Consider the following 14,357-nt stretch of genomic DNA (forward strand, 5'->3'; position numbering starts at 1 on the left):
AAAGGTGGATCGCCCACTTCAGGTCGGATGGAGGAGTCAAAGTTTAAGTATCTCGGGGGGTGAAGTGTTCAGGGGACAGTGGGAGCATCTGCAGTGATGCAATGTACTCTACTATTTTTAGTGTAGAGGGAGCTGAGGGGAAAAGGCACCAAGGTCTCTGTCTTTGTACCTGAATGTCGTCTTTGTTTTTATTCTTATTTATCGTCTTCTGCTAGAGAGAGTGATGCTCTCTTCCAGGCCGACTTCCTCCATCTCTTTCTTTCTCTGTCGACTGTATATTTCTCCGCTAACGTAAACAGACATTAATTCAATTCCTCTCATTTAACTCCGTCAACCTCACCCCCCCCCGCCCCCCCATTTATGACACATTCCAGAAATAACCGAATCAATATTTCACGTGATTGCAATTCATCGGGTCAGTGAGTGTTGGCTTTGGCGTCTGCTGTGCTGTGTATGCGCTGCAATTTATTTTATCGTGATTGTTTCTCGGGGTTTATAAATGACGTTTGTAATGGGCTCCAGTGTCAGTGGTTGCATTAGATTCGGGTTCTGTTGTGGCTGCTGTCACAGAAACTATTGTCTCCTGTGTCTTTGATCTCTTTGATTTTCTGTTTTGAATGAAATCCTGAGTAAAGAAATGAGTCTTTGATCTTTGATTCAGGGAGACGAACACCAAACTTGACCTTTTTTATTTAACAAAACCTATAAAATGAAGATTATAACATGTTTTTATACACACACATATATTTTTTTTTACAACAGAATGTTTTGAGACATCAAATTTTTTGCAACTGAATTTTTTGATTTTTTTGCAACAGATTTTTTTGATTTTTTTGCAACAAAATTTTTTGAGACATCAATTTTTTGCGACTGAATTTTTGAGACATCTCATTTTTTGCAACTGAATTTTTTGATTTTTTTGAGACCAAATTTTTTGCGACTGAATTTTTGAGACATCAAATTTTTTGCGACTGATTTTTGAGACATTGAATTTTTTGCAACTGAATTTTTTTGTGACTTTGAGGTTTTTTTTTTTAAATCAATGGCAAAAAAAAAAAAACTGCTTGAAATTTGATGGTTTTCAAATTTCAAAGTCTAATTTCGATGCAAAAAAAAGTTCAGTGTTAGAAATTCGAATTCAAACTCAGGTGGCACAGATTTACTTCCATACTAAATGTATTATAACATTATTTACCGTGTTTTAGGAGGTTCATACAGTTTCTAGCACACTCGTGTTTTGCCTCCACCACCTGTTTGCAGACCATGTACCAGTAAAACAGTAATTTCCCATTTTCCCTGTCATGTTGAATTATGCTTTGGCTTAAGTTGCCTCCAGTAATATAAGATCCTCCGAGGCGTGGACCTCTCGCGTGATATCTTTACTCTCTCTCTTATCTCACGAAATGACGTTAAGTGACATCATTACGCTCTGACAGACATTTACGGCTGAAGGTCGACGGGCTGTGAGGTCAGCGTTCGTCGCCCGCTAAGTGCTTGGATCACATGTTAATTGAGAGACGTCTCCTCTGTGATGCGGCGCTCCCTCTCCAGACTCCACAGGTATAGCTGTCTGATGTGTTCCACGCAGCAGGGAGTCCTCGCGGGCTCCCGATGACACGGAGCTCCCGTGGACTGACTTATTAAAGGCTGCGGCTCAAAGAGACTCTGAGCCCTCACATCTTCCCTGATCAGTCAGCCACAGCACTTCTGTGTTTATGATGTCAGAGCCGTCACAGCCACCAGCGAGAGTCAATAATAAGCACTTCACACTTCTGTGTGTGTGTGTGTGTGTATGTACTATTATTAAAATTTGATTCAGTTTGATTTGACATTTTTATCATTTGTAATTTTTTATTTAGCGAAAGCAAATTTGTGGCTAGGATTAGGGATTTTGAGGTTTAATGAAAATTCTAAATATGTATGTACATATATGTATGTATATATTTGTATATATGTATAGGGAATAATTTTAATGAATTTTTGAAAATTAGGAAATTATTATTATTTGCCCTGATACACTTTGACAGTGAGCTGACTTTCTTCTAAAAAAAAAAAGTATCTCAGAAAGACTTGAAATTCACCATCATAATAGTCGGCATCGCCCTAAACAAGGATCCGTTTAAAATATTTGCATATCCCTTAAGGAATAATTTTAATGAATTTTTGAAAATCAGAAAATTATTATTATTTGCCCTGATGCACTTTGACAGTGAGCTGACTTTCTTCAAAAAAACGAAAAGTATCTCGGAAAGACCTGAAATTCACCATCATAATAGTCGGCATCGCCCTGAATAAGGATCTGTTGAAAATATTTGCATATCTCTTAAGGAATAATTTTAATGAATTTTTGAAAATCAGGAAATGATCCATTTATCCTGATACACTTTGACAGTGAGCTGAGTTTCTTCTCCAAAAAAAAAAGTATCTCAGAATGACTTGAAATTCACCATCATAATAGTCAGCATCGTCCTGAACAAGGATCTGTTGAAAATATTTGCACATCTCCTAAGAAATAATTTTGATTAATTTTTGAAAATGAGGAAATGATCCATTTGCCCTGATGCACTTTGACAGTGAACTGACTTTCTTCAAAAAAACGAAAAGTATCTCAGAATGACTTGAAATTCACCATGATATTAGTCGGCATCGCACTGAACAAGGATCCATTTAAAATATTTGCAAACCTCTTAAGGAATAATTTTAATGAATTTTTGAACATCAGGAAATGATCCATTTGCCCTGATACACTTTGACAGTGAGCTGAGTTTCTTCTCCAAAAAAAAAAGTATCTCGGAATGACTTGAAATTCACCATCATAATAGTCAGCATCGCCCTGAACAAGGATCCATTGAAAATATTCGCATATCTCTTAAGGAATAATTTTAATGAATTTTTGAAAATCAGGAAATGATCCATTTATCCTGATACACTTTGACAGTGAGCTGACTTTCTTCTCCAAAAAAAAAAGTATCTCGGAATGACTTGAAATTCACCATCATAATAGTCGGCATCGCCCTGAACAAGGATCTGTTGAAAATATTTGCACATCTCCTAAGGAATAATTTTGATGAATTTTTGAAATTTAGGAAATGATCCATTTGCCCTGATGCACTTTGACAGTGAACTGACTTTCTTCAAAAAAACGAAAAGTATCTCGGAATGACTTGAAATTCACCATCATAATAGTCGGCATTGCCCTGAACAAGGATCCGTTGAAAATATTTGCATATCTCTTAAGGAATAATTTTAATGAATTTTTGAAAATCAGGAAATTATCCATATACACACACACACACATATATATTCTGAATCAGGATTTCTCGATCTCCACCAAAATCTATACAAAATCTACAAAAACACATTTATCTCCCTCGGGCCACAGCCTACATCTGCAGAAAACATCGTGAAAATCCATGCTTTACTTGTTGCATTGATGCTGCTGCTCACAGACAGGCAGAAATACAGGCAGAAAAAAAAAAAAAAATACATCCAAGCAAACCAAGGAAAAAAAAACCTATATAAAACACAACCTCGGGTTTGAGGTAACAGTTTAATTCAACTTAATTCAACTGTAAAATTATTGTTGGTGTTAATTGCAGTGTAATTACACCCGGGAGATGTTTGTCCTGGAGTGATTCTTGAACGACACACACACACACACACAGTATGTAGGCCTATAGTGTATTATGGTCATTTACATAATATACAGTACTGTACCTTCCCCCCACACACACACACACAGTCACTGCCTGCTACTGCCTTGTAACGTATGGAACACACGCTCCAGACTTGTCGGAATAAGTCGACCCTTTGATTTAACAATGTGTTTTTATTCCCCACAGTGTTACTGTCACACACACACATCTGCATTGCAGTGATACAGAGTGTGTGTCTGTGTGCAGCTTCCACGCAGAGATAAAAGAAAGTCACATCAAATGGCTCCAAAACAAAACAAAAAAAATCAGGAAAAGAGCGATTGTGTCCGAGCGCAGCGACGATTCACTGAAAAATGAATTCGGCTGCATATGGCTGTGATGAAGCGACACGAGCTACATCTATGTAGTTTTTTTTTTTTTTTGCTTCTTCCATCTCGGAGAGCGCGGATCAAACCAGACGTAAAAGCTCCGTCAGAACCATCAGCAGAGCTGCAGATTCACAGCGTGCAGCAGCCGACTCTGCAAAGCTTTTCTGGGGGTTAACGCACGAGCAGCTGAGTGGCGTTGTTGAGGTGATCTACGGAGACGTAGATCTGAACGTGATAGACGGCGTTTGAGGGGAAGTGGTTAAACACTCAGGTTTAGACGCGTATATCTATATATATAGATATATAATCCTTTCTCTGTGTCTCCACTTTAAACCGTGCCTCTCTCGGGTGAGATTACTGTTCCCATGGCAACGCAGCTGATGGCACGAAAATTGCTGTGGTTGTGGGCGCCATGGCAACACAATGACATGATATTATGCTGCGTTTAAGAGCCGCCCCGCGTCCGTCACTTTTGCGCGCACGCTCGCTGTCACGATGACAAAACTCTGGTTTTTCGGGACCTCCCCCCCCCTCGAGATGACGCCGAGGAGGCTAATCCCGCGTCACGTGCGGGGCATCGCAGCACTTATAGCAAAGAATTGGCATTTCCTCGAGGCATCTTGAGTCATTTTATTGACTTATTCCGAGCGCGTAGCAGCTACATACTGTGTGTGTGTGTGAGGTGGGATGTAAATATAAATATAGTTTTTTAAAGACGTCGCGGAATCGAAGTCGTCCGTCTCTTAAGTAGGAGTTGGAATTCTGGGTACGTTTCAGGCCGTACTTGTTGTTCAAATAAATCTATTATCCTATTTGTGACTTGGTCGGAGATGATGGGCTGGTACAAAGTCACGCACACACACACACACACACACACACACACACACACACACACACACACACACACACACACACACACACACACACACACACACACACACACACACACAGTCCATCGCTCCTTGCATTCAGACAAGATATTTATTTCTCCAGTGGATTGTTTCAGAGGCAGAGCATCGCCATGGTGACGGTGGCCCACAGATCAGGACAGGGAAAAAGAGAGGGAAGGGAAGGAGGGAGGAGAGAGAGAGAGAGAGAGAGAGAGAGAATTCCATCTGATCTAACCACTGCTGTGCACTGGTTGACACACACAGACACACACACACACACACACATCTGTATTACTACACTCGGCTCCTTCTTTTCTCTGGTCTTATTGTTGCTTCTATCGCAGCCATTAATGTGTGTGTGCGTGTGTGTGTGTGTGTGTGTGTTCATAAAAACAGCAACTTATACTTCAATGAATTAACATTAAGGAGCCACACGGGGGAGCAGTGGCTAACACCGTTGCCGTACAGCAACAAAAAAGAAAAAGACTCCAGTTTCTTCCCGCAGTGCATTGGTCCTGTGATGGTGTGACAGTGAATGACATTTATAATTATTATTATTATTATTATTAATAGAATGGAATGCAAAGTTAAAAATTACATTACGGTTAAAAAAAAAAAAACGGCATTCTTAAAGGTCTGCGTACATTATTTAAATCATGTGTGGACAGCATCCGACTCTCTCAGAAATAAAAGTGCTAAGTAGAACCATATAAGGTTCTTTGGCTTGTCCTCATAGGAGAACCCTCATTGAGGGTTTCACCAAAAACCCTTTTAAAACCCTTTATTCAGTAAAGGGGTTTTAAAGGGTTCTCTGGATCAAAATGGTTCCAGAGATGGAACCATTAGTGTTACCAAGAACCCTTGTTTTCCAGAAGCAAATGGTTCCAGGTAGAACCTCAGCCCTTGTAGAAGAACCCTTTTGGAACCCTTATTTCTAAGAGTGTAGCAACATATGGAAGAGAAGATGTAAATAGTGAGAACTTTACTTGTATTTCAGTCACATTTGATCAAAATAGTGAGACATTTACTTGAGGAGAATATTTCAGTAAACTCTTCGAAATAAAAAGTGCTAAGTAGAACCATATAAGGTTCTTCGGCTTGTCCTCATAGGAGAACCCTTTTTTGGCTCCAGGTAGAACTTGTTCGGCCGACAAGTTTCGTTTCAAGGAAAAGATAAATCGTCACAGGAGTAGCTGGAGAAAGACCCAGAGCATTGTGAACCCTCCACATTTATACCTGAGCAACTCCACTTTCGCATTCCTCCAATAGACAAAGTGTCTGCCTTTCCAGGCGGTGTTTTCGTAAATAATAATGAAAAAAAGAGAGAAAAAGTCTTGATAATGTTTTTGTTTTTGACTTGTTTGGGGCTTTTCATTATTGAACTTCAGTCGGTATTTTATTCTGAAAGTACAGTGAAGGAGTCATGTGGAAAAAACGCTTTTCAGACTTATTGATGTTAATAAAGTTGAATTCTCGTTTCCAGGTACCTCATGAATGTTACATTCGAAGGCAGAAACCTGTCGAAATAAAAGTGCTAAGTAGAACCATATAAGGTTCTTAGGCTTGTCCTCATAGGAGAACCCTTTTTGGCTCCAGGTAGAACTTGTTTCGGACGACAAGTTTCGTTTCAAGGAAAAGATAAATCGTCACAGGAGTAGCTGGAGAAAGACCCCGAGCATTGTGAACCCTCCACATTTATACCTGAGCAACTCCCCTTTCGCATTCCTCCAATAGACAAAGTGTCTGCCTTTCCAGGCGGTGTTTTCACACCTCTTTGTGTAGGTATTATTGAACTTCAGCCTGTATTTTATTCTGAAAACACAGTGAAGGAGTCATGTGGAAAACGCATTTCAGACTTATTGATGTTAATAAAGTTGAATTCTCGTTTCCAGGTACCTCATGAATGTTACATTCGAAGGCAGAAACCTGTCGTTTAGCGACGAAGGTCACCAGATGTTCCCCAAGCTGGTCATCATTCTGCTGGACAAGGACAGACAGTGGGACAGGGTAATGTCTGCTCACCATCTTAACGTACCCGTCACAGTTACAGTTAAACCTGTACCCGTGCGTCGCTCACCTCTCTCCTCCCTCTTCCTCCCCCCCGGTGCAGGTGGGTAAGTGGGAGCGAGGCTCTCTGACGATGCGTTACCACGTGTGGCCTCGCTTCGAGCTGCACTCGGCGGCCGAGGAGCGCAAAGACCACCTGTCCATCGTGACGCTGGAGGAGGCGCCGTTCGTCATCGTGGAGGACGTGGACCCGCTCAGCGGCACCTGCATGAGGAACACGGTGCCGTGTCGCAAACAGCTCAAGCTCAGGTGAGATAGTTAAGTCGAGTCAATACTTGTATTTAACAGGATCAACGCTATAATGTTTGTAAATGTCAGAATTTGGTGTTTGGAGGGTTTTGAATCTTAAAGCTTTATTGATTTATGTCAGGTGATCAGCACACACTGAATATCTGTACGTTATATTCATTATTATTTATTCAGGTTGTGCAGATGATGAAAAGCTTATTTTATTGTCTTTTATAATTTTTTTTTACTGTATTTTAATTCTATTTTTATATTGCATTTGCGTAAACAGTGACCTTGAGTGTCGGAAAAGGCTCTAAATAAAATGTATTATTATTATAATGATAATAATAATAATAATAATAATAATAATAATAATACATTTTATTTTGGTGCCTAAACAATAATGCTATTGTTATTAGTATTATTATTATGATTGTTAATAATAATAAAAAAAATACTAATAAACATGATAATAATAATAACAATATTATTATTATTATTATTATTAGTATTAATAATAATAATACTACTAATAATAATAATATTAATAATACTAATATGAATATTATTATTATTGTTGTTTATAATAATACAGATTATATTGGTGCCTAAACAATAAACCTAGTGTTGTATTTATTATTATTATTATTATTATTATTATTATTATAATAATAACAATAATATAATAATAATAACAATATTATTATTATATTATTATTATTACTACTACTAATAATAATATTAATGTTATTATTGTTGTTGTTATTATTATTAATAATAATAATAATAACAATAATAATAATAATATGAATAATAGTAATATGAATAATAATATGAATATACTATTATTATTGTTATATTATTATTAATAATGATAATAATAATAGTATTATTAATAACAACAATAATAATATATTAAAAATAATAAACAATATTGTTATTGATATTATTATTATTATAAGATGTATAATAATATAATAATAATAAATATATGATCGTTTTGAGTCTAGTATATGTCCTTAAAATAGAAATGTGGATATTTCCACATCAGTACTGCGATGTATGAATTATGTATACCATTACCGCTGTGCTGTGTAACACTCTGCTCTGCGTGTTTCCAAACATCATTTTTCACACTTTATTTCAAACGAACAGTGGCGATAACAAACGGCAGCACGTGAAGAAGCCTGAATATAACGCAAACAAAGACGCTGATGAACATGCAGAAATATGTAAAGCCGTGGATTACAGTGAACATCGTTGTCCTCGCGTTGGCTTCTTTCTCATCTGCTAACGAGATCTCAGTTTCTGTCACTGATTCTCTCTCCTCTGCCTTTTAACCCTCTTGCTATCTCTTCTCCTCGGTGTGTGATAATGAATTTCCTTCACTGGCCTTCCTATACCTGGACTCTCGTGAGGATGCCCTACATCCTCTGGGCTCGCTGCCTCTTTTATGTTATTGACTGCTCTTTCTCCCGTTTTCCCCCTCCTGCCCTGATTCTTCTATCAGCTACACTTTACCCTCAAAGAAATCCTCATCCTCATTCTTTCCAGACACAAAGACGTGATGTGTTGTGTTGTGTATAAAGCTGAGATGCTGCATATGACAGACCAACCCCTGTGTTGACACTGTTCCATCTTATTAAGCTGGGTTTTTAAATCCCCGTAATCATGAAAGCTGTTCAGTTTCTGCATCCACAATTGTCTTTTGTGGGTTGACACATTCTGGTGTAAATACAAAACACAAATATTTGTCCTGCTTCCATATCGCCAAAGCTGCCATTCTTTTTATTATGCACATTACTCTATATCTTTGTGCAAATCGTGAGAAAACGCTGCATTCGTACGACCGCACTGTGTTTCTGAAGTTCGCCAAATCACTCGTATGGAACGTCACAGTGTGATGTTGATGTAAAAACTGTCAGAATGTGCAAAACTGTACAAAACTGAATGTCTTTTTTCTGCTGAGCATGCACAGCAGTAAAGATAGAAGAAGATACTGTCTTCTAAATCTCCTTTCCTCCCTGCTCTGTTCTTCCCTCTTCCTTTTCCACGACTGTCAGTAACCACACGGGCGAGTCGGGGATCTACATCAAACGCTGCTGTAAAGGCTTTTGCATAGACATCCTGAAGAAGATCGCCAAGAACGTCAAGTTCACCTACGACCTCTACCTGGTCACCAACGGAAAACACGGCAAGAAGATCAACGGCACGTGGAACGGCATGGTCGGAGAGGTGAGGAATGTTTTTTTTTAATTTTATTTATTTGGCACATATTCACCATTAAAGGTGCATTATGTAATAAATCTAAAGCAACTGGCCATAAAATCCTCCTAATATGTCACAGAGACTCAGGAATAATGTTCATATAACAAACTGAACTCACCAACAACAGCAAAAAAAATATTTTGCAAACTGCAAATCATGTTTTGGCGTCATGTGGCGCCACCTACCACCGTCTACAATTCATTGCAGTCAGTAGAGTCTCAGCTGCCGAGCAACCACGGGTTGCCAGTTACGTCAGAAAACGAATACTAAAAGACCTTGGTATTTTGAATTTATATAGCATACTGTTTATATATATATATGTGTATATATATGTACATATATATGTATATATATGTACATATATGTATGTACAGTATGCTATAAAAATAGCATACTAGCCCTTTATTATTAATCATTAAGCACGTATTAACACCTTGTTCACTATACATAACCTTATTCTACCTTTATTACGACATGAATTAAGATTTTTCCTACATAAGATGTTAATACGAACTTAATATTTACTAATAAAAGGCTAGTATGCATGCTAGTAATAGTGCTGAGCGCAGTAGCGCGATAGCGGCGGTTAGCGGTGTCAGCGTTAAAGCACGTTAACACATTACGCGTTTCCATGACATCATGTTTACGTGACTCCCCGATTGTTAAAACGAGTCTGTAAAGTAACGCTAAACTTTAAAAACAGAGGCACACATACGCAGTAACACAGGTACGCTAACGTTATTTGTATCGCTGCACTTTTCCTTTAATAAACCGACCGCTCCAGTTCCACTGTAGGCACGCTAACGGCGCTAAAAGGAGCTAATGCAGCTAACGGAGCTAACTGGTAAACGGTGCCTGGGGTCCGGTGTCTGGGCACGTAAACATGACGACAAGAGTGTCTTTTTACGGTCAGTCGTCATGGAAACACATCATGCGTTAATGTTTACAACTGATATATGTGTGTGCGTGTCCCTGATGACATGCAGCACTATTTATAATCATCAAAACACTAAAAAAGTTCTCTCCAGTGGAACTTCTGTGAAACTGTAGGGTGACAAAATGTTTTTGAACTCAGCTGGAGCTCGACTGAGTCATTTGAATAAACAAAAAAAAAAAAACTGTGATTTTGTTGTCTTCTGGGAGAAACTTCACCAATTTAAATAATAAAATAAAAAAAACTACAGGCTCATGAGTTGTGAAAACCTCTGAGGAAGTAAAGTGAATCACTTAGTCGTGACGACAAGTTTGCTGGCAATTTTTGGGATTAGTGTAATATTAAAAGAATAAATCTGTGGCAAATAAAGCCAAATACAGGGGCTTTCTTTGGTCTTTTTTTTTTATTCTTTACAGTATGAATATAAAGCAAACTAATGCTTTTCAAAATAAAAAAGACAGTTAAACAACGGCATCCCGACAACCTGAGGGGCCTGAGGGGGAGCTGCAGGAGGAGGAGGAGGAGGAGGAGGATAATGACACTGTGGGAAAAACAGAGGGAAATTTCAAGGGAAAAGACGACACACACACACACACACACACACACACACACACACACACACACACAGAATGCAGCCTCAGGGACAAACCCACTTCCCTCCTGCACACGTTACACATTAATGATCAAGGCCGTCTTTACAAATCGATGTGACGTTCAACTTCATTTATTATGTCACAGAATGAGCAGCTTTGTTAGTGTTTGAGTGAGAATGTAGATGGATGAACATGTGTATTATTATAATAATAATAATGATGATAATAAAGAAAATCTCAAGTTCACCTACTGTAGATTGTGTTTAATCTAGGACGATTTACCGGAAAAAGACGCCATGTTTACGTGCCGCGACACCGGAGTCCAGGCACCGTTTACCAGTTAGCTCCGTTAGCCGCGTTAGCTACGTTAGCTGCATTAGCTCCTTTAGCGCCTCCGTTAGCGTGCCTACAGTGGAACTGGAGCGGTCTGTTTATTAAAAGGCGTACCTGTGTTACTGCGTATGTGTGCCTCTGTTTTTAAAGTTTAGCGTTACTTTAGAGACTCATTTAACAATCGGGAGTCACGTAAACATGACTTTGCGTCTTTTTCCGGTCAGTCGCCATGGAAACGTGTCATTTAAAGGCGCCATATGTAAGAATGTGGCCAAAAACGGTTACTACGTTCAAATACTACTTTTAGCTTTTGTTTAGGTTTGGTTTTTTGACCTAACTGGCAACCCGTGGTTGCTCGGCAGCTGAGACTCTACTGACTGCAATGATTGGTTGACGGCGGTAGGTGGCGCCACATGACGACAAACCATGATTTCAAAACATAAACATGATTTGCAGTCTGCAAAATATTTTTTTTTAATGCAAATATTTTGTCTGTACTGTTGTTGTTGGTGAGTTCAGTTTGTTATATGAACATTATTCCTGAGTCTCTGTGACATAGGAGGATTTTATGATTTATTACATAATGCACCTTTAAAGTAGTTTAAAGTGAATCCTGAGGTGCACGAGGCTATGCAGACGTTCAGTGCATACATGCTAACATGCTAATATGCGTGGATGTCCTTAATCCATGTCCTTAAATGCCTAAACAAGCAGCTAATGATCTCATTTGAAAGAGAGAGAGAGTTAGAGGAGAGTAAACCTCTGTGTAGGCTTCTCTGTCACTCTGTCACGCTGATCCTCGATCAATCAGACTTTATTTATATGAACGGTCTTTTGTGTCATCATTTAAGCCTCGTGGGGCCGTCCTGAAACTTTAGTCTGCGTCCGTATGACTCTGTTTTCATTTAAAAAACACACGGATTCAGGAGTTTGGGAGAAATTAACCATTGAGTGGTTTTAAATTAAAGTTATTCCCTGGTAATCTATCACCATGTTTCAAATTAAAAGTATTCAAGGAGGACATTGCACACCATAAAAGCGTAATAATAACATTTTATTTTGAATAACCCAATGTGTTCATGTCATTATAAAAATGTCGCTCACTGTTTTTCCTCACGTTTTCTTCAGTTAGACATGTTAGTAGTTAATGTTTCTGTTATGGATGTATTGCTACATGATTGTCTCTATATTATTGTATCGTAACGTATGGCAACATATCGTCACATATCAAAACGTATCGTAACGTATTGTATCGATATTTTGAATAAACTTATGTATTAATGTTATTATAAAAAAGTTTTTGCTCACGTTTTCTTCAGTTAGACAGATATCATGATGTATCGCTACGTGATTGTCATAGTATCGTGATATTGTTGGTATCGTAACGTATCGTATCGATATTTTGAATAACCTAATGTATGAATGTTATTATAAAAATGTCGCTCACGTTTTCTTCAGTTATACAAATATGGTGATGTATCGCTACATGATTATCATAGTATCGTGATATTATTGGTATCGTAGGCCATGTATCGTAACGTATCGTAACGATATTTTGAATAACCTAATCTTGGTCACTGTTTTGCTCAGGTGTTCTTCAGCTTGACGGATATCGTGAAGTATCGCGATACGATTGTCTCGTGATATTATTGGCACTGTATCATATCGTATCGTTAGATACTGTGTCATTCCCACCCCTGTCATTAATGGTACGGTCTGAAACTGGAGTCCCAGAGAGTGTAATCAACACAGACTGTATAAACACAGTGTGAGACACACAGACTTCCCACATCCATCTCAGTCTATTTTAACTGCTTTAATGTCGCTTTATTATTATTATTATTCTGTGCGTGAGGTGTGAACACAAACCTCAAACGTGCAAATGAGAGAACATTACAATGTAAAGTGATTCACTGTGGCTACGCTAATGTAGCCGCGACATACATTGGCAGACATTAGCTGTCTCCACTCCACGGTGCCTCGCATGAATAGAAATGAGGCTTCAGATACAAATACTTACCCAGTTGTCGTAATGATTTCCCTTCCGTACGCGGTTGATCGGCCTGTTAAAACTCCCCGTCTGACCACTGACCCTGTGCGTTTACCTGCCGTCCGTCTGTCTTTGACCCTCAGGTGGTGCTGAAGAACGCCCACATGGCCGTGGGCTCGCTCACCATCAACGAGGAGAGGTCGGAGGTCATCGATTTCTCCGTGCCGTTCATCGAGACGGGGATCAGTGTCATGGTTTCCCGTAGCAACGGCACCGTCTCCCCCTCTGCCTTTCTCGGTGAGGAGAAACGACGGCACCTGGTGCCTCTGGTAGATGTAATGTGACGTGAAGTGATGCGAACGGGAGGGAAAACAAAGTTTTTCATCGAGTATTTCGATGAAAAACCTGTAAAAAGTTAGATATTTGTATATTTAAATAAATAGGGACATCGGTCATCAGCATGTAAGTGGTTGTTGGAAAATAACAAATACTCAAATGTATAAACATGACAACACGTGTGTATATATGTGTATGTATACATATATATACATCTGTATATATATGTGTATATATATGCATGTATATGTGTATATATGTGTGTGTGTATGTACATATATGTGTATATATGTTTGTGTGTATACGTGTGTGTGTGTGAATATATATATATACATGTATATGAGTATATATGCATATATATACATATATGTGTATATATATATATATCTATGCACATATATATACATGTATATATGTATATATACATGTATATGTGTGTGTATATATATATGCATATATATACATATGTATATATGTTTGTATATATATACACACATGTATGTATACGTACATATATGTACGTGTGTGTGTGTATGTATATATATATACTGTATATACACGTATACGTATATATACATGTATAATACATATATGTACATGTGTATATATATATATCTATACACATATATACGTGTATATATGTATATATATACGCGTATATATATATATATATATATACACGTGTATATGTGTA

At 38.1% G+C, this 14,357-nt stretch overlaps 1 protein-coding gene across 1 annotated transcript in view; it reads left to right on the plus strand.

Annotated features, from left to right (window-relative positions):
* The window catches only part of grin2bb (glutamate receptor, ionotropic, N-methyl D-aspartate 2B-b), a gene marked incomplete at its 3' end in the record, with an annotated part of 70,213 nt that overhangs the window by 38,468 nt on the left and 17,388 nt on the right, over positions 1–14,357 (plus strand). Inside the window, exons 5-8 of the mRNA XM_083909460.1 lie at positions 6,807–6,921; positions 7,025–7,230; positions 9,273–9,444; positions 13,471–13,624. Coding sequence (XP_083765586.1) covers positions 6,807–6,921; positions 7,025–7,230; positions 9,273–9,444; positions 13,471–13,624 — 647 coding nt within the window. The remainder of the gene's footprint in view (positions 1–6,806; positions 6,922–7,024; positions 7,231–9,272; positions 9,445–13,470; positions 13,625–14,357) is intronic.

The sequence above is a fragment of the Microchirus variegatus genome (genome assembly GCF_963457635.1).
Source record: "Microchirus variegatus genome assembly, chromosome: 23".
Taxonomy (NCBI): Eukaryota; Metazoa; Chordata; class Actinopteri; order Pleuronectiformes; family Soleidae; genus Microchirus; species Microchirus variegatus.